Raw genomic sequence first — 26,453 nt, forward strand, 5'->3', positions numbered from 1 at the left:
GAGCGGACTCCTACTCTGCAATATTATATTCCAAATTCCAATACAGAACAATTGTTTAGTTATCGTATTAAACCAAAATCTTTCATTTCGGAACCAATAAATTCGACTTTTTTTGATAAATGTCTGTTGAACAGAATCAGTTCGTACCACTATTCGTTTCTGATACCAAGTCCATAAATTCCAGGTTTTCTGCAGTTTTTAGACTGGGGCGTAACATTGTTGAAAATATTGGGTTAGAATAATACATAACGTAATCATTTTCTTTCACTATTAGTTCTATCAATATATTGTATTTTAAACGGATTAGGTACTATATTACTGAAACTATTTTGTATGTGTGTTTGCGTGACATGTTCTTTAGTGAATATGTTATAGGTGGGAATGCACATACACCAAAGTACTGTCATAAAAATTACCTTTTTTTTTATTCTTTTGAGATTTCGATCTCCAATCCGGAAATCTTTTTCTGGAAAATTTTGAAATAAAATTGTGAAAAATTGATTTTTAATACATAAAATTATTTATTAAGGTGGCATTTTTTGAAAAAGATTTCCGAATTACAAATCTAAACGTCAAAAGAAAACAGAAAATATAATTTTTATTGCAATTAATTGTGGTATACGAGATGAATTAGTCTATATTTGCCTTTAAGAATACATAAAGCTCTCTATTAAGCAGGTATCTGTAATGTAAAATTTTATTGCTCCATACTAAGAAGTAACGTGAAATAGGAATAGGCTGTTTTGGTAATCTAAAAAATATGTTCAATCAGTAAATACAAACAAAAGTAATCAAATAAAATTAATTAAAGTTAAAGGATTTTGAAATACTCGTACTAAGACCTTCAGAATGTTAGAATCGTTACAGATTTCTATAAGAAAAAATATAGCTTTGATATACCATCATTCTTTTTTTGAATAGGTGTAGGTAAAAGTGCAGAGTCCAAGTAAATGTACAGCGTTATTGAAACGTATCATTGATTGGATTCAGAAATATTTGAGGTTAAAAGTGATTTGCATTAGAACCTAATTATAGTAGATAAAGTTAATTCTTTGTTTTAAAATATTTTTTTAATAAAATAATTAATTTTTTCAATATTTTTTCATTTACATATAGTCTTAAGACGTAATATATTTCAAATTCATATAGGTACGAATCCTTGGCATATATACAAACAGGTATTCAAAATAGCAACAAATAACTTACCAATAAAAATGACTGTAACGAAAGTACAGTAACAGACGCCGCTGACAACTTGAGTGGTTTTTGTGACCGCATCATTATTAAAATAAGGCACCTTTTACTGGATAGGGGAGCATTGTACCATTTGGAATCAAAAGCTGCATCTGCTACAGATACGCTCTAAAAATCAAAGATATAAATAATGATAATTAAATTATGATAAAATTTAAATGATAACTATGCCACATGATGCATATAAAATTTGTCATAAAAAAATTATTATCAATTAACTAGGCCAAGAATCTAGGCCTGTTACAGAATCACTCTTTATCCCTTCCTATTCTTCGCCTTAGTTTTCCGGTTTTGTACTCTCAATAGTATTAAGTTTTCCTCCACCTGTTCCTTAAATCGTTTAGTAGACCTGTCTGTCCTTTATCCGGTCCTTAGTATAAATATGTTTTAAGGTTCCAACTCGTTCATTTTCCCTTATGTGCTCTAGCCACCGCATCCTATGTACCTATTTTTATGGATCTAAAGCTGATAAGTAAACACAGCAATGACGTGCATTATGTCCTGTCACTGGGAAGGCACGATAACTCCCACTAGGAAAAGATACACATATTGAACAACAAGCAAAGAATTAGCTCTGAGTCATAACAGGCTTTCTTACTGGACATGTACCATCAAGAAACACCTGCATACAATAGGGCTATTTTGTGGAGACTTAAGCTGCAGACTTTGTAGCAGAGAACGTGAAACAGTCAACCATATGCTAGACCTGTACAAGCTGAATCCGGTAATGGGCATCATGAAAGAATGGAAAATGTATAATAAACCAACTAGCTGCAAAGAAATCGGTTTACAAAAGATGCTTCCACGAAAAAAAAAGATAGCAGAAGTTTTAAATTAAAAAAAAGATTTTCAGAATCCCTGGTTATGTGAGTTTATGAGTACAGATGCCAAATGGATGCACTCTTGTAGTCTATGCCGATGATCTCGCACTGATTGTGAAGGCGAGTTAGAAATAGAATTCGTCGTATTAATAGGTGGATCAGAGAGAACGATCTACAGCTAGCACCTCAGAAAACTGAGATGTTAGTTCTCAAAGGGAGCCGGGGCAAATCCTCTCTTTGCTTTATAGTGGAAGGTGTGGAGGTTGCACCGGTTAAATCGGTTAAGTATCTCGGAGTCTGGTTGTTGAAAGGACTGAGGTTCGGAGTACAGATCCAAAAGACGGTAGAGAAGGCGAACCAAAATCTGAGACTTCGTAAAGGCGAATGTTCCTCAGAGTATCTAGCGCATACAGAACGGTTTCAAATGAGGCTCTGTATGTCATTAGAGCAGTGATACCGATCGTTTTGTTGTGCAAAGAGCAAGCGAGAGTGTATGCGAGGAGGATGGACGGAAATATAGATGAACATGACAGAGAGAAAACGAGAGTGGAGTGGCAGAGAGAATGGGCAAATGATATCGGAAAGGCAAAGTAGAGGAAGGAGCTTATTGGAGGAGCCGTGGTGGACATGTAAGTTCAGGAAACTAGACTACTTCATGACGCAGTTTCTGACCGGACATGGTAGTTTTGGCACCTTTACAAATAGAATAGACAAATCTGCTTCGGCAGACTGTATTGTTTGTGGGGTACCGGATGCTCCGCCCACATTTTTAACTGCCAGAGGTGGTTAAATAAGAGGGTCGAAAGCCGAATGGGTTTCGGCCCATTAAGAAAACGCCCAAAAGAAAGTAGTAACATTTGTTTGTATTCAAGTAAATAAATTCTCTGTAACTGTTTTATTATAGTAACTATACTGTATTCGTCTTTTTCGTCTTTAATTTTTTGTTCTATTCGAATCAACGCTTTTTAAAAAACACACTACTCACCTCGTTTATAATCTGCTGGCTATAATAGCATGTAATAAATAACATTGTTACCCATCCTCCAAGGTGCAGCATGAATCGAAGTTTATCTGAGACATTTTCGGCATATACTATTTGAAAGCATAAACTGCCCATGACTAAAGATGTAAGCGAAACATGAACTATCAGCAATAAATTAAAATTTCCAAATACTTCAGTAGCATAACTGTAAACAAGAAACAAACTTTTATATTTAATAGAGAAAAATAGAGAACCATCAAGAATAAAATCAAATATGAAATCAGAAAGGCTAAGGAGGAATGGATGAACAAGGAATGCCAGGAGCTGGAAGAACTCAGCAACAAACATGTCACATCATACGTACATAAAAAAAATTAAAGAACTTACAGGCAACACCAGACAAAAAAGAACACTCATAACAAGAGATAAAAAATAATAATGGAGGAATACTTACTGAAGAGAGCAAAATAAAGGAAGTATGGGAACAATATATAATCCATCTGTTCCATGACGAGAGAGAAAATGAACAAGATATAGGTGAAGAAGAACAATACCTACAAATTTTACCCTCAGAAGTAAAGAATGCATTATTTGCGTTGACGGTACTCTTGCAGAAATGTCAGGAATATAACAAGAGCGCTTCATAGACTTTAGGAAAGCCTTTGACCGAGTGCAGCATATGAAGTTAATAGATGAATTAAAAAACATCAATTTAGACAAAAAAAGACATTGAGTTTATTAAGGCTATATACTGGAACCAGAAAGCAGTAGTAAAGGTGAACGATATAGAAACAAATAATATACCGATTGGGAGAGGGGTCAGGCAAGGATATGTCTTGTCTTCGACGCTTTTCAACCTGTATTGGTGGAGAAATCGTAAACACCATGAGATTTGCAGATGACACGGTAATTATGGCTAAGAGTATAGAAGAACTACAAACTTTACTAGATGCAATAAATAGTGAATGCATTCAAATGGGACTTCACATCAACACATATAAGACCAAATTTATGATAGTATCAAGGAGTCCAATAAATAATGAACAATTAACCCTTGGTGGACAGAAAATAGAGAAAGTGACAAAATATAAATATCTGGGAGCTTACATCAACACAGAATTAGATCCAGACCAAGAGGATCAGGGTACGAATAGAAATTGCAAGGGCAGCGTTCTTAAAATTCAAGCAATTGTTCTGTGACAAAAATCTGAATACTGCGCTGAGACAGCTTTGTTGAATGTTACGTCTGATCCCAACTATTGTACGGAGTAGAAATATGGACGTTAAAGGCGCAAATAGTTAAGAAGCTTAAAGCCTTTGAACTTTGGATATACCGGATAATTCCATGGACTGCCAGGGCCACCAATGAGGAAGTGCTGAGAAGGATGGGTCGAGACAAAAAGTTGTTGAGAACAATAAAAGTACGCAAGACTAAAGAAATACCTTTGGCACATACTGAGGAATGATAAATATATTTTTCTGCAAGTCATCACGCAGGGTACAGTCGGTGGCAAAAAAGGAATAGGTAGAAAGAGGAAGTCATGGCTGCGAAATATTCGAGACTGGACAAACATGACTGTAGAAGAATTATTCCACGTTGCAAAAGACAGACAAACTTTTAGAAATGTGGTCGCCAACCTCCGTTAATGGGGACGGCATAGGAAGAAGAAGAAGATATTATACCGTATATTATCATATATACATGGTCATTGGTCATATTTATTATTGATTGAATAGCTCAAAGGTAGCCAAGTTAGCACCTTAACAAAAGTACGAAAGAGCAATATGTCAGGAGCTTTTCCAGGAGTAGGATGAATTTGTCGATGATAATTAACACAAGTGAAAAACTGACTAAGAAAAATTAATCAAAAACTCCACACTGTTGAAATTTGTATTTTGAAGGTTCACACACCCAAAAGTATTTATTAGATATTCCTCATAATAAAAAATATCAAAAAAATATATATTTTTGATAAATGTGCTCGCAATAATCGGCATACCCTGCTTAGACTACTTCCTCATTTTTGAATTTTAAACTATTCTTCTTTTAATAGACATAGTGTATGCCTGTTCAAGCTTTGGTATATTCTAGATAGTCACATTAATACTTCTTTGTCTCTAAATATTTACGATTCTATTATACGCCATTCTTTCACTATATTTATTCTATTTTTCTTTTGGTACCCATGTAGGTACTAACTGGATCTACTTTGTACTGCCTTATAATTTTTATTTTGCCGGTTATTCTTTTTAATACTTTTTCTCTGTTGTTTTCATTATTCTCTGTTAATGTCTTGTGCACTTTAGTTTTCATGTTTATATCAAGATGTTTATTTCTACATATTGTGGTTTAGGCAGCCTTATTTTATTAGATTTAGTAGCTTGGCCGGTAAAGCAAACTTAGATTAATAAGCAGTCTTGGGAATTAAGGAATCTTCTTCTTCACGTTTCATATAAAAAATTATCCGACTACAAAAAAAATATGACAGTTTTAATGTTCATCGAAAACTGAAGGAAACGACAATGACAAAACAAAAGCATATACATATAATAAAAGACTCTGTAAAATTCTCACGAAGAAAACATCTTCTAAATAAATGAAATATATCAAATAATTGTTCGGAGAAGAGAGACAATAAATAAAAGATTAACAAACAGAGGAAACAGGTCCAAAAATTCTAAGACAAGAAGTAGAATTTGCACTAAAACAGACAAAAGTGAGGATATCGATAGGCCCAGATGTCATCCCGACTGAGTTTCTTAAACTTGTCAGTGAAGAAATAGTAGACAGTTTAGTAGATTTATACAATAATATTTATAGCGCAGGCACCATATCAAAGAATGGTTAGTATCGACATTCATAAACATTCTTAAGAAGCATAATGTCAAAGAGTACTCAGAACACCAGACAAGTGTACTGATGAACTATACGCTCAAATTTTTCCTGAGCATAATCCATAATAGAATTTATAAAAAGAGTTTTAACCCGAAACTCATGAAGGAACTCGAGATTAAATAAACTAAACAAGCATTTCTCTCAAAAATATCAAAAAGACATACGTCAGAAAAACATATCAGCAATTTATCAACAAAAATCATGTAAATCGACATATTTACCCGTAAGCTGTAAAAAAGGTTACATAATCAATAACATAAAAATAGATTTATATCGTCTCTAAACAAAAGTAAAATAATAAATCTCGAAAAATTGTTACACAGGGTAAAACTGGAAATACAGCCGTGAGAAAAACTTTATAAAAATTACTTACTTTATGACGGTAACGTGATACTGAATACAAAAATGTAATTTTCTCTTTAATAAGACAAGATTATCTATATCGGAATCAAAAACATGAAGAATACAGTTTTGTAAATATCTAAGTTGTGCAATAATGTGAATCATAAGTCCTGAAATATAAAAAAAGTTTATAAATATTGTATACTACACACAAGAAGGACATGAGGTTTATATATGTATATAGTAGTACTAAAAACGATCAAAATAAAACTGAATCAATTAAAACAATAAAAAAAACGGGTGTGGCAGTCTAGTGGGACTGCCGGTAGAAGTTATACTTCTATACACACGTTCGTCGTTACAAATTTATATGGGAGTCAATCTGCACAATCATTACATATGTGTATCTATAGGTAAGAGAGAGCAGAAAGAGAAACAGAATTAGGTATACAGGTATATGGTGCATCGTTTGCTGTATATAAACATTTGACCTGTAATAGGAGTATAGTAAGTAAATAAAGGATTGAATCAATATTTTGATGAAAATATATATATTTATTTTCATATATGTATAAAAGGAATTGAATTAAAAAAATTTTTTACACGTACTCTGCAGTAAAATTCATTGTTTATTTTGTTATTAATATAAAAATACAATACAATACATTGCAACATATTTCAATATAATAATACAATACAAATTAAAATGCAATATTCATAAGTATTTAAAAATGACAATATACCTAACTTACTTACGCATATGTTTAATATACCATGATAACAATATTAATAAAAAAAATATTGTTTGGTGATGCAACTGTCAATTTATTTGACATTGACAAATACAATATTATTTAATTGTTGTTTGTTGTGTATATAAGTACACATTTGAACTTTCTTGAGATATTTACAAGTTTTAATTCATAATTTAACATGCCTAACGAGGCTTGTTACTCCCGTGCAAATTTCCAAAGTCGAACGCGCGTATAGAAGTATAACTTCAAAAACGAACAACTCGGATTATGTTACATATGTAATGATTTCACCGATTCACTCCCGCACAAATTAACAACGTGGAGCGCGCGTATAGAAGTATAACTTCAAAAGCTTTAAAAGTCTATTTTTGAAATTTTATACTGGTTCGTAGATTAATATTTTCAAAAGAAAATTTTTTAATTAAAATGAATGAATACACAATTTCAAAATTCGGCAGTATTAACTCTATCTCTATCTGATCGTTTGAGATACTCTATCTTTGTCCTACCAAATTTTAAACTTTTTTTAAGAGCTTCTCCCTATGGTTTCAATTTTTATTTTAAATAACTTACAATATTACCTACTTATTATCTGATCCAACACTAATGAATATAAATAGAGACCAAGTACTGAGCCCTGATATAATACTACTCTCACATTAAAATGACCATTTTCCCACACCTATCCTAACATTGTTTATTAATCCCACACACATAACTCCCACAATCTTCACATGCTGACCAGTATGTGACACATGCACTCCTTTATTGTATTTCTCTCCTAAAGTTTTCCAAACTTCTCCAGGGATATCATCTTCGTCCAACTGTTTTACTTTTCTATATTTTTTCTTAGTTTGTTATTTGTGTGATTGTGGCTAATAAACTCTTAAAGTATTTTCCATCGTTTTTTGATATCCTTTTCGTAAACTAGTATGTTATTATTTTCGTCTTAAATACATCAAATCTCATTAAAATAGTTTGCTTTTCATACAAATTCTGGATTACGGGCTCTTTGTAGCGTGCGAGGAACAGGGTTCCAGGGCTATTATCCAGTTCCATTTGGAATATGGAATGGGTTTCAGTCCATACAGTTTAATTCTTCTTCTTCTTCAGGATTCTTCTCCTATCAGAGGTTGGAAATCATCATCGCTATTTTAATTTTATTGGCCTCGCTTCTGAATAATTCTAATGAGCTGCAACCGAACCACTCTCTCAAATTTCTTAGCCAGGATATTTTACGTCGTCCTAGGTTTCTCTTCCCTTGTATCTTCCCTTGCATAATTAACCTAAGTAATACGTACTTCTCGTCCCTCATTATGTGACCCAGATATTGAATCTTTCTAATTTTAACAGTTTTTATGACTTCACATTCTTTCTTCATTCTTTGTAACACCTCTATATTAGTTACTTTTTCAGTCCACGATATTCTGTGGATTCTCCTGTAGCACCACATCTCAAAGGAGTTTAATTTTTTGATTTCAGACTGTTTTATTGTCCACGCTTCCATGCCGTATAGCAAAGTAGAAAAAAACGTAACAACGTAGCATTCTTATGCGGATCTCTAGATTAAGGTTACGGTTGCAAAGTAAGTTCTTCAATTTTATGAACGTGTTTCTTGCCATTTCTATTCTAGATCTAATTTCTTTTCTTTGATTTCCATCTTCGGTTAGCCACGTTCCTAAATATTTATATGTTGTTACTCTTTCGATCGTTGTATTATTGATGATCAGGTCATCTACATTTTGTGGTTTTTTTGAGAATATCATTGATTTCGTTTTCTTGAGATTCATTTTCAGTCCATACCTTTCACATGCATTGTATACATGTTGTATTGTGTACTGTAGATCTCCCATGTCACTTGCAACTATGACCGTATCGTCCGCATATCTAATATTAATAATGCTATTTCCGTTGACCAAAATACCTTCCACAATATCCAATAATGCTTCTTGAAATATCACTTCACTGTAGACGTTGAATAAGATTGGTGAAAGTATGCACCCTTGTTGAACTCCTCTAAGTATACTTACTTCCTCTGTCAGTTCTTCTTCGACTCGACTTTTAAGTATTCTTTGGTCTTAAGAATACTTAAAAGCTTTTCATGTTGAACTCTGTCAAAAGCTTTTTTAAAATCTATGAAGCAAGCATACATGTCCTGATTCATATCCAGACATCGTTGTGTCAGAACATTGACTCCAAATAATGCTTCTCTAGTTCATAGACCCTTTCTAAAACAGATCTGTGAATCACTTATTTCTTGTTCTAATTTCATGTGGATTCTGTTATGTTTGATTTTAAGGAAGGTTTTCAATGTGTGGCTCATTAATGCAATTGTCCTATAGTCATTGCAATCTTTAGCATTTGTGATTTTTGGAATCGTTACAAAAGTTGAGAGAAGCCATTCTGTGGGTATGTGTCCCGTATATGGAGTTAAAAAGGTCTACCAAGACATCAATATTATCTTCATCAATTATCTTCAATAGTTCAATTGGTATATTATCGGGAATAAGTAATAGTTTAATTAATTTGTTACAACTATTTACTAATTGGGAGGAAAGAAAACGAATGAAATAAAGAATAAAAACAAATCTTACCTATCCTTCAAAATTGTATCAAAATGGTTATTGATAACTTACCTACTAAAGTCATAGTAATACACAGAACGGTTGACGCAATCGCGAGACATGTATATGCGTGCAATATAACTAAAAAATAATACTGTCCCGGTTGGCTCGAATCAAATGGATACCAGGTTCTTACAGGCATTCCACAAGGATCATGTATCCTATAATAATCACTAACGCGAGTCTGCTGGCAACTTTTGAATTCTAACATTGGTAGTACAGAATTGATGACCACTCCTCCACAAGTGTAGAATAATAAAGCTAAAACATATAAACATAAAGTAAATTAATATAAGTAGTATTACTAAATGAAGCTGGTAACGAGTAACTCTGTTAGACACCGGACTCAGTAAAACACCAGTTTAATCTAAATAAAAATACATTCAAAATAAATAACAAAATAAAACAATTACACTGAATGCAATCAATCAGATGTTATATTGGACAAACCGGACAGTGACTGAAACATCGGATCAAACAGCACAAAAGTGACTGCAACAGGAGAAATAAAACACGCGCTGTTTTCCAACATTTTATAAAAACAGCCCACAAGTATTATTATGATAATGTGAAAATATTGCAATCATTAAGCAATTACAAAAATAGATTGTTTCTCGAGATGTCTCATATTTGCCGAACTAAGAATGTCATTAAATGAAAAACAGACACTGTAACGTTATAAACGTCACATGTTTATTAATTTATATTTAAATAATTATTTTATTTTAATTTCTTTATTAATTTATTAATTCCTTAACCTCCAGCTTCGTTTTTACTATTTTTTTCTTCAAAAAGTAATTGGTCTGATCTGTCTTTCTTTTCTCTCTCTTTCTGTTCCGTAGAATAAATATTCGCCCTCTCTCTTTCTGTCCGGTAGACTAAATATTGTGTTCTATGTTGACAGAAAAGCTAATTCCATCATATAGGAACATCCTATGACATCTGTGCTAACTTCATGCAGTCCCTTCCTACTTTCTGTCAATCACCTTTAATGGTGGGATTATTTTTGAAGTTATACTTCTATATGCGCGTTAGACGTTGGAAATTGGTACGGGATTGAATCGGCAAAATCATTATATATGTAAGATCTAGGTAAGAGAGAGACAGAAGTTATATTTTCTCTCTCGAGAATAAAAATGTTCCTTTTGTAAATATATTTAATATTTACTAATATTATTATTTTTCCATTCTGTTCAGATTTGTCTTAAGCCTCGTTAGGCATGTTAAATTATAAATTTACCGAAGAAAGTTCAAATGTGTACTTATATACACAACAAACAACAATTTTGGATCTGTCAATGTCAGACAAATTAACAATTGTATCACGAAACAATATTTTTATTTTATTAATATTATTATCATGGTAAATTTAACATAATATGCGTAAGTAAGTTATGTTTATTGTCATTTTTAAATACTTATGAATATTGAATTTTAATTTGTATTGTATTATTATATTGAATTATGTTGCAGTGTATTATATTGTATTTTTATATTAATAACAAAATAAACGGTTGAGTTTACCGACAGTACAAGCTGAATATAGCCGCAAATGTTAAAAATATTTCGGTTGGGCAGTGTTGGCATGTTTTTATAATGCATATGTTGTATGCTTCAAATATAAACAGATAAAGCTTTTAAAAACTACATTTTGATTATACTATTTTATGAATTATACAATTTTTAATTTATATGAAGCAATAACCAGTAGATATTTGTCTCTTTCTAGATTAATTGCAAAGATCTGTTGTAATCTGGCAACTGTTGATTTGACGATTGCCAAATATGTCCCCTAATCTATCAAAGGGTAATTGCTAAAAAAATTTCTAATAATTAACTGCAATTAATTTTTGTTTCCAAAGAAACAAATATTTACTCATTGTTGTTTTATATAAATCAAAAATTGCAGAATTCATAACATAATATAAACAAAATGTACTTTTCTAAAACTTTATCTTTTTATATTTGAAGCATACAGCATCTACATTATAAAAATATGCCAACACTGCTATACCGAAATTTTTTCTTCCATATTTGACATTTGCGATTATAATCAGCTTGTACTTTCGGTAAACTCAACCAAATAAACAATGAATTTTACTGCAGAGTATGTGTAAAAAAATGTTTTTGCATTCAACTCCTTTCATTAATATATGAAAATAAAATATACAATTTCATCAAAATATTGATTCAATCCTTCATTTACTATACTCCTATTACAGGTCAAATGTTGTTTACATACAGCAAACGATGCACCATATACTTTATATCTAATTCTGTTTCTCTTTCTGCTCTCTCTTACCTATAGCATTACATATGTAATAATTGTGCAGATTGACTCCCATATAAATTTGTAACGGCGAACGCGTGCATAGAAGTATAACTTCTCACAGCCGTTTTTTTTTTTGTTTATAATTGAAATTTATAAAAGAAGGTAGGTAAGCTTCATTTTATGGTCTGCAACATTCTCTTGGGGTCAGTACTTTCATTGTAATCTTTATTCTATAATTCTGACAGCATTTTTAATATTCGTAACCTCACTTCTTTCGAAAGCACGTTTTTCGATTATATTCGTGTAGGGATCTGAACAGAATTTAAGTAAGTACCTAATAATTATCATATTTCATTTTATACTCACCATCCGCTATTTGTATAATTGTAATTTTGTAAAATGGCAAGGAAATTAAACCCTTTTTGATGTGTCTCTAATACAAGCTGTTTCTGATATTTTAGTTTATTGGGTTTATCAACCATATTCACGGTTTATTGGCTGTATTAATTGGCCGTATCATTTTGCTGGCCGTAATATAAAAATTTACACACACACACACACACACATACACACACACAAACACACACACACACACATACACACACACACACACACACACACACACACACACACACACACACACACACACACACACACACACACACACACACACACACACACACACACACACACACACACACACACACACACACACACACACACACACACACACACACACACATGGAATAACTGCAGCTCTCAGGAGGACCTAACCGTCTAATTGGGAGGCCACACAAGCAGCCCATTGATGCCATCATTGTCTTAAGTATCACCCTCACTATATTCATTATTAAGCATTGGCAGGGTTCATTGTTTCCCGTTTTTAATAAATATGATTAGTTAAAAATTGTTTTATTTGCTATCAGCTAAGGGTTCAGGTTTGTTTCCTAGTTTAGGACAAGACGAACTCATACTTGAAATACTGAGCTAGGCGAAGCATAGACAATAAGCTCCCATGGTTGATTGATGTATTATTATAGTATTGCAATTCTCTTTGGTAGTCTTATCGTTACAACACTAGTAATCTTAGTAATGTAAGTCTTATGATGTGCTGGTTTGCATTTTAATGATTCAACTCTGTGAGTTTTTATTTGTTTGTAAGTATGTTCTATGTAGGTATTAATTGTTTTTAATAATAATTTTAGTGCACTCTTGATAAAGCTAATAAACATAAGCAAAATATCGTTTGACGAGATAATAGAATCGTTTTGAAAAACCTGATATTATATAATTATTATATTATATATACTATATACATTTATTTATATATATATATATATATATATATATATATATATATATATATATATATATATATAATTATAGATATTATTAATAATCATGCCTGATTACTGTCAGAAAAATTAACATTATTGAAGTGATATAATAAATCAATAATTCGTATAACCAGTGATTAATCAAAATTACCTTTAGTGACCAATTTAACTTCTTTTTCAGCCTCCAATAGGACATGTTCACCACAGAACTTTTGAAAAACTGATGACATTTTTTCCGTGCAAGTTTTAATTTTTTCCGCGTTTAATTTAAAATTGACATAAGTAAATCCATATCCGACAAAATCTGCCAAAGCTATGATACCTTCAAAGACCACGTTGTTATCTTCAAAATGTACGTAGCACTAAAAAGAAGTTCATATATACATTATTTAAAAGTTACAAATCTCGTAAGATCAGTTATCTTTGATAGTAGTCGAAAAAACATTAGTTTACCAAACAAAAGTGATTGTTTTATTTAGTGGAGCAACAAATTCATCGTTAAATTTAGTAGCGCAAAAACGTTTATTAATTTATAATTGCGCAGCGTCATCGAAAAAAAAAATAATTAGAGCAGGCTCTGGAATAAGCAGTCCTTCTTTTGAATTGACAGTATCACCAAAGAACTTAGAGTAGGGAATTCTACTCGTCAAAGGAGAGGTAACGCGCCATCTAGCCTTCAAGCGAAAGTGAAGCCGATTTTACCCGGTCCGCCATTCGTTTGGTGCTCATTTTCGGATTGACACAACTCGTTTTGTTAATTATTTTTGTGCGATTTCTGAGTGAAAAGTAGCACTTTTTTTAACTCTTTAAAATGGTGATGTGTTCGGCTTACGGTTGTAAAAGCAACAACAGAAAGAATGAAGTGGAAATTACATTTCACATGTAAATAAATATTTTTGTTATGAGTGCGTAGATGAAAATACACTAAATACTCCTTTATTTTTACATATTGCCTTTTAAACTGTTATTTATTTAAAAAACAACACCTTAATGTACCTAATTACATAACTAAAATTACATGTTTTAGTTATAAATTTCGAAAAATTCACATGTAAACTTAAAAACAGCATAAAGGAGCACCATTTTACCAGTGGTGTATGATTAAATTAATTTATAATGGGATTTATAAAATATATTATTGCAACTACGAAAATGAAATATTTCTTCTTGTTTAAATGAATTAAAGTTAAAGGAATTTTCCGGTTGTGAAGCTACTAAAAAATTTATACAAATTACAAATGTTTTTGATATTTTAAACAGTCGTTCAGTAAGAGCAAAACATTTTAAGAAAGCATTATGTGATAGTAATATAGAACAAACAAACAAGTTTGTATAAGAGGCTATTACGTACTTCTCACATCTTAAATTTGATAATGGACAGTTAGTAACCGATTCGGGAAAAAAAACTGGATTTTTGGGAGTTATCGTCTCTTTAACCAGCATTACAGGGTCGTACAACCCAAGTGTTCTTGGGTTGTACGACGACATTGTTATTCAGAAAAAAATTATTACATTACCTTCCTTTGTACAAAGTTAGTCAAGATCATGTTGAACGTTTTTTTTTTAGTATAAGATCAAAAGGGTGATGGAATGATATTTCTACTGCCAGACAATTCACTGCTGCTTATAAGAGGTTGTTAGTGCGTAGTGAAATTCGATCTGGTGGTTTAGGAAATTGTGTTCCATTGGACGATATTCCTATTTTAAGTGGTTTATGTCGATTTAAAAAACTTAAGTTGAATATTTGTTCACCTGAAGCTCGATTATTAGAAACATTTTATGAACAATCTTTAGAAACTATTTGGAGTGAACGTGACTACATAATGAATTCGACTGTAATTAGTGAGTGTTCCGTTCAAATAATTACTTACATAGCAGGTTTTGAAGCCCGAAAATTGCAAAGCACAATAAAATGTGTAGATTGTGTAGATGCATTGTCTGGAAGCAAATTAAATTATTTACTCATTAATTACAAAGAAATCAAGGAGGATTGATATATCCGTCCAAAGATGTGATTGCAATTTGCAAAACGTCGGAACATTTTTTAAGAATAAACGAGCAAAATTTGGGAAACCCCAATTTTATCTCTATTCTAAAAAATAAAATCATGCTCAACTGCGTTCAATTTGAACAATATTTTTGCAATCTACAAGAACATATTTTAGGGCGTGCTTCAAATCATATATATTTTTTAATTGAAGCAATAATGGATAAATATTTATATATAAGATTACATTTTATAACAAAAAAACAAAATGAATTTGATAATGTTATTCGAAACAAATATAACAAATGAATACTGTTTAGTAGACAATAAATCGATAATTCACAAAGTTGTTTGCTTCTATCACATCCCCTAATCCCTAATCCTGGTTTATTTCGACCTATGTATAAAAGTTTGACAAATTAAAAAACTGTCATTTTTTTAAATCTTTTGTGTACGTCTTGCATAATGTTATGAAAAATTAATAAAAATAGAAAATTAAACTAAAATTATGATTACTATTATTTGGAATTTAATTATGTAGTTTTATATTGTTCTTATTGGCCTAGGTGATACGCCACTGGTACACGTGTTTGGTGCTCACTCAGCTTCACTGTTGTTATCGTTGCGGTCACTCCTTTGACGAGTAGAATTCCCTACTCTAAGCCAAAGAAGATAGACGCTTATAAGCGTCTATATTCTTTGGTAGCGTCTATATTCTTTGGTAGATAAGCGTCTATATTCTTTGGTATCACACATAAGTAGTGGAAAACATAACCTAACTTTTCTAATTTTTTTGGTTTTCTTAAAGCACCAATTTAAATAAAATAAAATCATTGAAAACACATATAAGCTCTTTAATTACTACTCTAACATAATATACCTACAACTGGTTCCTAAAAAAACTGATACGACTCTTAGTAAGATTTGATCATTTTGAGCAGTGTATTTGAATGGTCTGACATTATATTATATTTATTATGACAGACAATTAATAAAATATACAAACAAACGACAAACAATTAATTACCTATGTTAATAATTCACAAATTGTAATAATTATTAGTTTCTAAATTTTGATATTATTTTGAATTCCTGTGTAATGTACCTACCTACTCACATGTAAGATAATTAAAGTATCTATGTATTTCTATATAGTTTTTAGTCACCTGGTATATGTTATTTACAATTATGAAAAGTTCTCATGTATAATCACTAATAATTATTTGCTGTTAGAAATCAGAATCAATACTCTTCATAAATATTTTCCTATTTAGAATAAATAAGTTTCGCTAGTTTATTCACCTAATACTTCGTATCTATGGAATAATAATAATTTATTTCTCTTATTTCTTTGTTCGATAAGCTATCCGTATTTGCTATTTTAATATTAATATTTGAGTCCAATCTCTTGTACTCAAATCCATCCAGAAACATCGTTAAATAATTGTAGATAACAGAACTTATATATTCATAGTTTTAAGAAATAACAAGCAGAGTGTAATTTTCATCCTCTAATATAATAAATTTATACATGTCAATATATTCTGTTTAATTCCAAAACAAAGAGTTAGTCCGGAGAAGAAATAAACGCATAGTATTCCATAACAAAATTTGGTGTCAGAACGTGGGATATTAGTAGCAGAGTTCCTCTGATTGCTGATAGAAGGAGAGCTGAGGAATTTTTGAATTGACTTGTTTCCTTCGAGGAATCATTCAAAAAAAAAACTGTCAGTGTGGAAAAATCGCCACTACAACTAATTACATTGGGGTCCAGTACATCCAGTTCGAAATCCAGTTCCAGTCATAACCCAATTGTAGTTCCATCGGAAGTAGAGGTGAACCCGTGGAATAATAGACTATGCGACCAACAACAATATTCTACTTGTAAGTACATTCTATCTTAAATTCTGTCTCATATTTTAAAAATCTTGTAAACGTATGTCTACTTTATATCCTGATATAAGTAACTTATTTGACGAACAAATACCTTCTCCCGACTCAAATTCTCTTTCAAATTCTTCTACTTCTAATTCAAATAAAATGTCAGTATCAATTGAAATAGCTGAAAAACTTCTCATTCGATTTGATGGTACAAAATCAAAATTATACGAATTCATAGACAATTGTGATAAAGCATACAATTTAGTAAATCCGCAATCCAAACCCATCTTATTAGCCATTATAGAAACTAAATTAACCGATAAAGCTAGGGCCATAACTAGAAACAGAACATTTGACGAATGGAAAGATTTAAAAGACTTCTTATTAGATGCTTATTCTGAACGCCGAACTGAAGGTCAGTGGCAATTGGAATTACATTCCTTACGTCAGATGCCCAGTGAAAATGTAATGTCATTTGCAAATAAAGTTGAAAATTGCTATATAAAATTAATAAATACACTTGATCCAGACTTATCTCCAGATGCAAGAAATGCATGTACTAAACTCTTAAAAACTCAAGCACTAAATGTCTTTATTAGAGGATTAAACAAAGACCTCTCTATTTTAATCAAAGCCCGAAATCCAGATTCCTTAGAAAGAGCTGTTGCTATAGCAATTGCCGAAGAACAAGAACAGTTATCAAGACAAGAAATTTTCAGACCATTCTGTAATATTTGCAAACGAAATAACCATTCCTCAAATAACTGTCGATATAAAAACAATTCAGATAGAAATGTTAGACATCTTCAAAATTCTAGTTTTCAAAACCCAAAATATCCTAATTCAAATCTTCAAAGGTCAAATTCTCAAAATCAAAATTATAAACCTTCAAATTCAAATTCCAATTCTGATTTTCCTCCAAACTTAAGAAAAGAAAATACCAACACTTCCCAACGTTTTTGCAGATACTGCAAAAAACCAGGTCACGTTATAGAAGAATGTAGAAAACGCGAATTTAACAATAAAAACAAAAATCCAACAAATTCTTTAAACTTCCAGAATCCTCGACAACCAACGGTCGATTCTCGAGGAGTTCGTTCAGTTCAGGCCGTATCACAACCATCAACTTCTCAGTCACTTCCTATGTAGATTTACCCTTAGTAAATAATTCTAATCCATCCTCTTGCAAGTTTCTAATCGATACAGGCGCAGATATTTCTTTAATTAAATATTCAAAAATACTAAACATTCCAAAAATTTATTCTAAGTCTATTACTCTACGAGGCATTGATAAAAATGTCTTAAATCCAAATAAAACTATATGTAGTTGTAACGTAAATTTCAAGATAAAAGATTTTGTCCAAACTCATGTTTTCTATGTCGTAGAAGACGATTTTCCTCTTCATTTCGACGGTATATTAGGTAGCGATTTTTTTGAAATAAATAAATGCCAAATTGATTATAAAGAAAATAAATTAAACTTTAAAAATTGTTCTATTTCAATCGAATATATAAAATCTCCATTAAACAATGACAATGACGAATTTCTGAGAGATCAAAATATCGAGACAAGTTCTAATATCGATGAAATATTTCCTTATGATGCTAAATCCATAGAGGATCATTCTTATTTAGAAACCAATGATATCCAAATAACCTTAAGTAGTGAAGAACTACTATCCAATCCAATTCAATCTAAATCTAACTCTAAATCCAAAGAAAATTCAAGTCCAAAATGTGTAAAATCCACTGAGATATGCACAAATAAAACTTGTAACTCTTCACGAAATCATAAATCAAAATCCTGTTCAGAAGAAAAATCCTGTTCAGACGATCTTATACTAAATCAAAACTCTAATTCTAACTCAAGAAGTAATAAAACTATTCTATCCGCAAGAACTGAAACAATTGTTCAAATTAAAGTAATAAATAATGAATTAAGCGAAGGATTATGTCCCGAACGCGAAATCTTTAAAGGTGTATTTTTATGTCCTAGTGTTGTTAAAGTAAAAAATGATTTCTTTTTAACCTCAATCGTAAACACTACTGAAACGGATGTTGAATTAAACGATATTCAAGTAGCAATAGAAAAAATTCCAAATTTACAAAACAATGCAAATATACGAAAAATGTCTTCTTATAAAGATAATACGAATTCTAACAGAATTGCTAAATTAAAAAATGCCTTGAGAACAGATCATTTAAATAGTGAAGAAAAATCATCTTTAATTTCTATTTGCAAGGAGTACAATCATATCTTTTATCTGGAAGGAGATCAACTTACCAGTACAAATGCCATAACTTGCAAAATTCCTTTAAATTCTAATGTACCTATTAGCACTAAATCATACAGGTATCCTGAAGTACACAAACATGAAGTCGAAACTCAAATAAAAGGTATGCTAGATCAAGGTATTATCGAAGAATCAACTTCGCCATGGAATTCGCCCCTTTGGGTTGTGCCAAAAAAGGCCGATGCTTCAGCAAAGAAGAAATGGCGAATTGTTATAGACTATCGACGACTAAATGATATTACTATAGGAGATTCATTTCCACTTCCGAATATAGTCGATATATTAGACCAATTGGGTCATTCAAAATATTTTTCAACAATAGATTTAACATCAGGATTTCACCAGATCAAAATGGATCCTGAGGATTCTCCAAAGACTGCTTTCTCAACTCCGTCTGGACATTATCAATATTCACGAATGCCATTTGGATTAAAAAATGCTCCCAGTATTTTTCAAAGGCTAATGAATACTGTCCTCTCAGGAATACAAAATTACAGATGTTTTGTCTATCTCGACGATATAGTCATTCATGCCGATACATTAGAAAATCATAATAAAAGATTAAAAGAAGTATTCGAAAAATTGTCTACATTCAACTTAAAAATACAACCAGATAAGTGCGAATTTTTTCGTCGCGAAGTAATGTATTTAGGACATTTAATAACTGAATTTGGTGTCAAACCGGACGAAAAAAAGGTATGTGCTGTTACAGATTTTCCTATACCCAGAACACAAAAAGATATTAAGAGCTTTTTGGGTCTCACTGGTTATTATAGACGCTTTATAAAAAATTTCAGTGCTTTAACACAACCTTTAACAAAACTGCTGAGGAAAAATGTTGAATTTAATTGGACAAGCATTCAACAACAGTCATTTGAGAACCTGAAATCAATACTTTGTTCAGAACCAATACTTCAGTATCCAGATTTTACCAAACCCTTTGTCTTAACAACGGATGCTAGTAATTATGCAATAGGGTCCATACTTTCTCAAGGTAAAGTACCAGATGATTTACCTATTGCTTATGCTAGTCGTACCTTGAACAAAGCGGAATCAAACTATAGCACAACAGAAAAAGAATTACTTGCAATTGTATGGAGTGTTAAACACTTTAGACCATATTTGTACGGAAATAAATTTTTCATTTATACGGATCATAAACCACTCACATGGCTATTTAATGTAAAAGATCCCGGATCAAGACTCGTTAGGTGGAGATTAGCATTAGAAGAATATAGCTATGAAATTATTTATAAACCAGGTAAATTAAATCAAAATGCTGATTGTTTAAGTCGTCCTCCTTTAACCATATCTGAAACAAATATTTGCGAAGAAAACAAAAACCCGGCAACAATCACCTTACAAATAAACAAAATGAGTAAAGAAAATAATGACACTTATTCACAGTTCTTATCTAAATCCGAAACTATATTAATAACAAATGATAATATAAAAGAAACAAATGAAAAGATTACATCATTTTCACAAAATTTAGCATTGTTTGTTTCCGTAGATTTAAATTTTAATGAGATCGTTCAGAAACAAATAAATAAACAATTCAGTCATATAGAAAAATTGAAAGCCAAAAATCCAAGACTAAATGACATTATATATATTTCTGATCAAAATAAAAACTTTTATTACATATTTATAAAAAATAATTATTGGGACAATACCTCTTATGAAGATATATTTAATTCCCTAATAAAATTAAGAGACTGGTTATTAAACGATAAAATATTAAAAATTTGCCTACCCAGAATAACTTTTAGCTACGATAAATTAAGTTGGGGAAAAATTAGATCTATGATTAGATTTATTTTTAGAAAAACTGATATATCTATTATCATTTATCATGATATACTAACAAATCCTGAACCTGAGGAAATAACTACAATATTACAAGAGAATCACACTAGTCCTACGGCTGGACACTCTGGTTTTCATCGGACATACAATCGTATAAAAAAACATTTCAAATGGAATAATATGAAAAATGATATTAAAAACTTTATAAAAACCTGTGAATCTTGTCAGAAAAATAAACTCGTTAGAAAAAAATTCGTAAAGCCCATGGAGATAACAACAACAAGCTCAAATCCATTAGAAAAAATATTTTTAGATATAGTAGGTCCTTTACCTTTAACCGAGTCAGGTAATAAGTTCATATTAACATTACAAGATGACTTAACAAAATTTTCTCAAGCTTATGCAATTCCGAATCATGAAACCAAGACTATCGCTGAAAATCTGGTTCGTGGATTTATTTGCAAGTTTGGAAAACCCGATATAATAGTTACTGATCAAGGCCGAGATTTTACTTCCAAATTATTTTCTCAAATCGCCAAGCTTTTTAAAATCAGACATATAAATTGTACTGCTTATCATCCAGAATCAAATGCTGCATTAGAAAGGAGTCACGCTACTTTAGCAGACTACCTTAAACATTATATTAAAGCTGATCAATCCGATTGGGACGAATGGCTAGATTTTGCTATGTTTTCATATAATACAACTAATCATACTTCAACCAAATTCACACCATATGAACTAATATTTGGATATACACCTAATCTACCTAGCAGTATAATACGACCAGTAGAACTCAAATATACATATGAAGATTATTTAGATAATTTAACACTTAAGCTTAGAAAATCTCATGAGTTAGCAAAAACGAATCTATTAGAATCTAAAGTAGTCAGTAAAAAATATTATGACCAAAAGATTAATGACACCGTTTTCTTAGAAGGACAATTAGTATATCTCCAAAATGAACAAACAAAGAAGGGTCAAACCAAAAAACTTACACAAAATTATAATGGACCTTATAAAATTCTAGAGATAAATTCTCCTGTCAATTGCACAATTTTAGTAAATAAAAAACCAATAAAAGTTCACATGAATAGATTGAAACATGCTTTTGTTTCAGGTATGCAATAATATGGCTGACAAATAGTGAACAAATTCACAAGAAATATACCAATACTCCTATCAACAAATCACCTGGAATCTATTACGAACACATAAAAAATGTTCAATTTATTGAAACTCATTGGAACATATTAAGTCATATTCCTTTACAACCTTTTACAGACAAATTAAATTTTGTAGATCTCACCTATCAAAAAACATTAAGACTGTGTCAAAACAAACCAGTTCTTATTGAATTACGATTATGCGATACTTCACTAAAACTCTTAGGACAAATCATACCTAGACTCTTTCAAGATGAACAAACTTTAAAAAACATAATTCTGCATGAACATTTTAGACCAAAACGCGCTCTATTTAATGCAATTGGATCTGTTTTCAGGACCTTATTCGGTACCTTAGACAGTGATGATGCTGAAAATTTCAATAATGCTATTAACAAAGCTGAAAGTAACGAAAATCATCTTCTTGATTTACTAAAACAACAAATTCATGTAGTAAAAGCCACGATTGCAAATTTTAATAACTCTATTACAAATCTAGACCGAAACAAAGTGATTTTTGATAAAAATTTTGAATCAATTACCAATTACACAGATAAAATGAATAATAAATATTTTAATTTAGATTTAAAACAAAAAATTGAAGAACATTTTACCTTACTAACTTTCTTTATAACAGAATTACAACAAGAATATTCTACTTTAATAAACGTTATTCTATTTGCAAGAAATAATAACCTTCATCCTTCTGTTATAACACCTGAGCAACTAATTCAAGAATTATCTAAAACGGTAACGCATTTACCTAGTACATCGACTTATCCATTTCCATTGACTATCGATTATGCTCATAAATATTTCGATATCATTTTACTTAAATATATATATTTTGATAACAAGATTTTAATTACGGTTAGTATACCTTTGGTTAGTAATACTCCTTATTCTCTTTTTAAACTAATATCTCTTCCTATAATTCATCCAACATTAAAGAGACTTACCTTTATTCTTCCATCTGTCAAATATCTTGTTCTTTCAGAAAATAGAAACATTTATGTTACTATTGATACATTAGAAGACTGTTATTCATTAGATGAAGAAAAACTTATTTGCAAAAATCCTGATACTTTCCGATTTACACACACTAATCCAATTTGTGAAACTGAATTGTTAACTTCAATAACAAACATACCATCTAGTTGCGATACTCGTATAATTCAAACAGAATATGAAATTTGGCATAAATTAAACAAACCAAATCCTTGGATATATGTTTTACCCAAACCAACAGATTTAACTTTAAGCTGTCAGACTAGTACGCCAATATCTATTGTTCTTTCAAACACAGGTATTTTTTCTACTTCGAATAATTGCAAAACTTACACCGGATCAACTATTTTGATATCTGTCTCAAATCCAAAAGAAAGTAATTTTCAGTCTATCATTCCAGATTTATCCCTTCCAGAAGTCTGTTGTGATGATATTAAGATAAATAATGAATCCAAATTACACCTTGTTCCCTTACAATTAAATAATCTCGATCGAGATGCATTAAATTTAGCAAGCCATAAACTAGATAATTTAGAGAAAATGACCTCAGAAACAAATATTAATTTTTCAGACACAATAAAAAATAGTTCTTATTTCACTTATGCAATCTTATTTTTGATAAAATGTATGTTACTTTATATTTTATACAGGATAATTAAATATTTTTACCGACGATTTCGTAGAAATCCGTCACATAGTTGTCAACAAATTACAAATTGTTTAACACTAAATATATGTCAAAGTAAACGAAAACATGTACATGAGACAGATTTAAGTATAGATTGTAAACATAATAAAGACAATAATTATAGTGAATCCAAAAAGTGTGAAGAGACTAGTTTCACAGAGACTACACCGATAAGACGAAGTGAAAGACTATCGAGACTAAAAGAAACTATTTAAATGTGTTAAAATAAAATAATAATGTATACAAATGTTTTATACCATTTAAATGAAAATTCATTTTACAATTATTTTCATTCTTACAAAAGGAGGTGTAATGTACCTACCTACTCACATGTAAGATAATTAAAGTATCTATGTATTTCTATATAGTTTTTAGTCACCTGGTATATGTTATTTACAATTATGAAAAGTTCTCATGTATAATCACTAATAATTATTTGCTGTTAGAAATCAGAATCAATACTCTTCATAAATATTTTCCTATTTAGAATAAATAAGTTTCGCTAGTTTATTCACCTAATACTTCGTATCTATGGAATAATAATAATTTATTTCTCTTATTTCTTTGTTCGATAAGCTATCCGTATTTGCTATTTTAATATTAATATTTGAGTCCAATCTCTTGTACTCAAATCCATCCAGAAACATCGTTAAATAATTGTAGATAACAGAACTTATATATTCATAGTTTTAAGAAATAACAAGCAGAGTGTAATTTTCATCCTCTAATATAATAAATTTATACATGTCAATATATTCTGTTTAATTCCAAAACAAAGAGTTAGTCCGGAGAAGAAATAAACGCATAGTATTCCATAACACCTGCATTTTATAACGAGTATAGGAATGATAGTTTTTACATAAAATGGGGTTGTTGTTATTATTTTTATTATTATTTATTATTGTTAAGGAATAAAACAAACGACTTAACTCAACAATATATTAAAGCAAAAATTATAACCAAATTAAAAGATAGCTGGTGCTGGGCACTATCAGATGCAGCAAAACATTTTAACATAAGCAGAACCACAGTTTTTCTATTAATAAAAAATGGAGGGAACAAGAAACTCTCGAAAGAAAGCGAGGGTCTGGAAGACCAAAACTATACTAAATTTAGGTATGTAAAAATTAAATTAATATTTTGTAATATCTCCATCATTGATAACAGCTTGTAGTTTTCGGTCCATCTGCGTGAAAGAAACTATGAAATTGTCTTCTTGAGAGAGCTCTTCGCAAACCTGTTGTATACCGTGCCACAGCTCTTCAGCATTTTGAGATATAAAATTACGCCGATACTTCCGTTTTATAATAACCCCCCACACATTCTCGATTGGGTTTAAATCTGGACTGTAACTGGGACATGGTAAGGTTTCGATGTTGTTATTCTGGAGCTACTGGTTCATTATATCTGCAGTGTGGACAGTACAATTATCATGTTGGAGGATAAAATTATTTTCTGGATATGAAATCAATCCCCATACATTGACGCTAAAATGACCAGCTACTTGATATCCATAATTATATAGAGGATTAAATATATTATTATCTGGTCTATACACCCCAATTTTGCCTTTTTTAAAAGATAAAAACATTTTCTCATCTGTAAATATTAATATGTCTAAAAAATCTTGATTTTGTAGCTGATGTTTTAAAGCAAATATAAGTCTTGATTGCTTCTGTTGTGGTGTAAGAGCTTATTTTTTTGCTGTAGTTCGGTACCTAAGACGCGATGCTTTAATTCTGAGCTAAGTTGTTGTCTTTCTTCCCGGAAACTGTGACATAATTCTTGCAGTTTTCGCATCTTCAAAAAGATTCCCTTCTAATCTCTCCAAAAGCGTACGATCTTCATGAGCCGTAGATATTTTTGGTCTTCCAGAACCTTACTTTCTTTAGAGTTTATTGTTCTCTCCATTTTATTTTTAAAAAAATCTTCTTTTATTAATAAAAAAAATGTTGTTCTGCTTGCGTTAAAATGGTTCGCTACGGCAGATAGTGACCACCCATCTTCTAATTTCGTAACAAATTCTTGCTTTTAGTTCTTTGCTAGCATGTGGAGCCATTTTTTTAGGTTGAACAGAATAAGTTATTTGACAAATTTTAAGATTTGACAGTGACAGTGACAGTATGTAAATAATAAGTATTTATCCTTTAAAATACACTGCTCAATTTTCTACAAAATACGCTTTAAGAGTCGTATCAGTTTTTTAGGAACCAGCTGTACCTGTAACAGAGTTATTTTTCAGTTATAATAATAAATCATGTATAATAAAATTCATGAACAAAGGCATTTAATGTCAAACCTTATTTGACTGCAAGTGTAATCTTGTTCTATCGA

General features: G+C 30.8%; 1 protein-coding gene across 2 annotated transcripts; it reads right to left on the minus strand.

Annotated features, from left to right (window-relative positions):
- Window positions 1–626: 626 nt before the first annotated feature.
- Window positions 627–26,453, minus strand: LOC140437492 (odorant receptor 4-like). Of its 2 annotated transcripts, none has more exons than XM_072527053.1 (7): window positions 26,419–26,453; window positions 13,435–13,645; window positions 9,687–9,935; window positions 6,327–6,465; window positions 3,061–3,262; window positions 1,207–1,362; window positions 627–751 (listed from the first exon to the last, which is right to left on the minus strand). In XM_072527053.1, the coding sequence occupies exons 2-7, from the start codon at window positions 13,511–13,513 to the stop codon at window positions 698–700; spliced, it is 879 nt and encodes a 292-aa protein (XP_072383154.1). In that variant the 5' UTR covers window positions 13,514–13,645; window positions 26,419–26,453; the 3' UTR covers window positions 627–697. The 2 variants fall into 2 exon arrangements, with proteins under 2 accessions (XP_072383154.1, XP_072383153.1); XM_072527052.1 differs by lacking the exon at window positions 26,419–26,453 and adding an exon at window positions 23,383–23,564.

The sequence above is a fragment of the Diabrotica undecimpunctata genome, chromosome 3 (genome assembly GCF_040954645.1).
Source record: "Diabrotica undecimpunctata isolate CICGRU chromosome 3, icDiaUnde3, whole genome shotgun sequence".
Classification (NCBI taxonomy): Eukaryota; Metazoa; Arthropoda; class Insecta; order Coleoptera; family Chrysomelidae; genus Diabrotica; species Diabrotica undecimpunctata.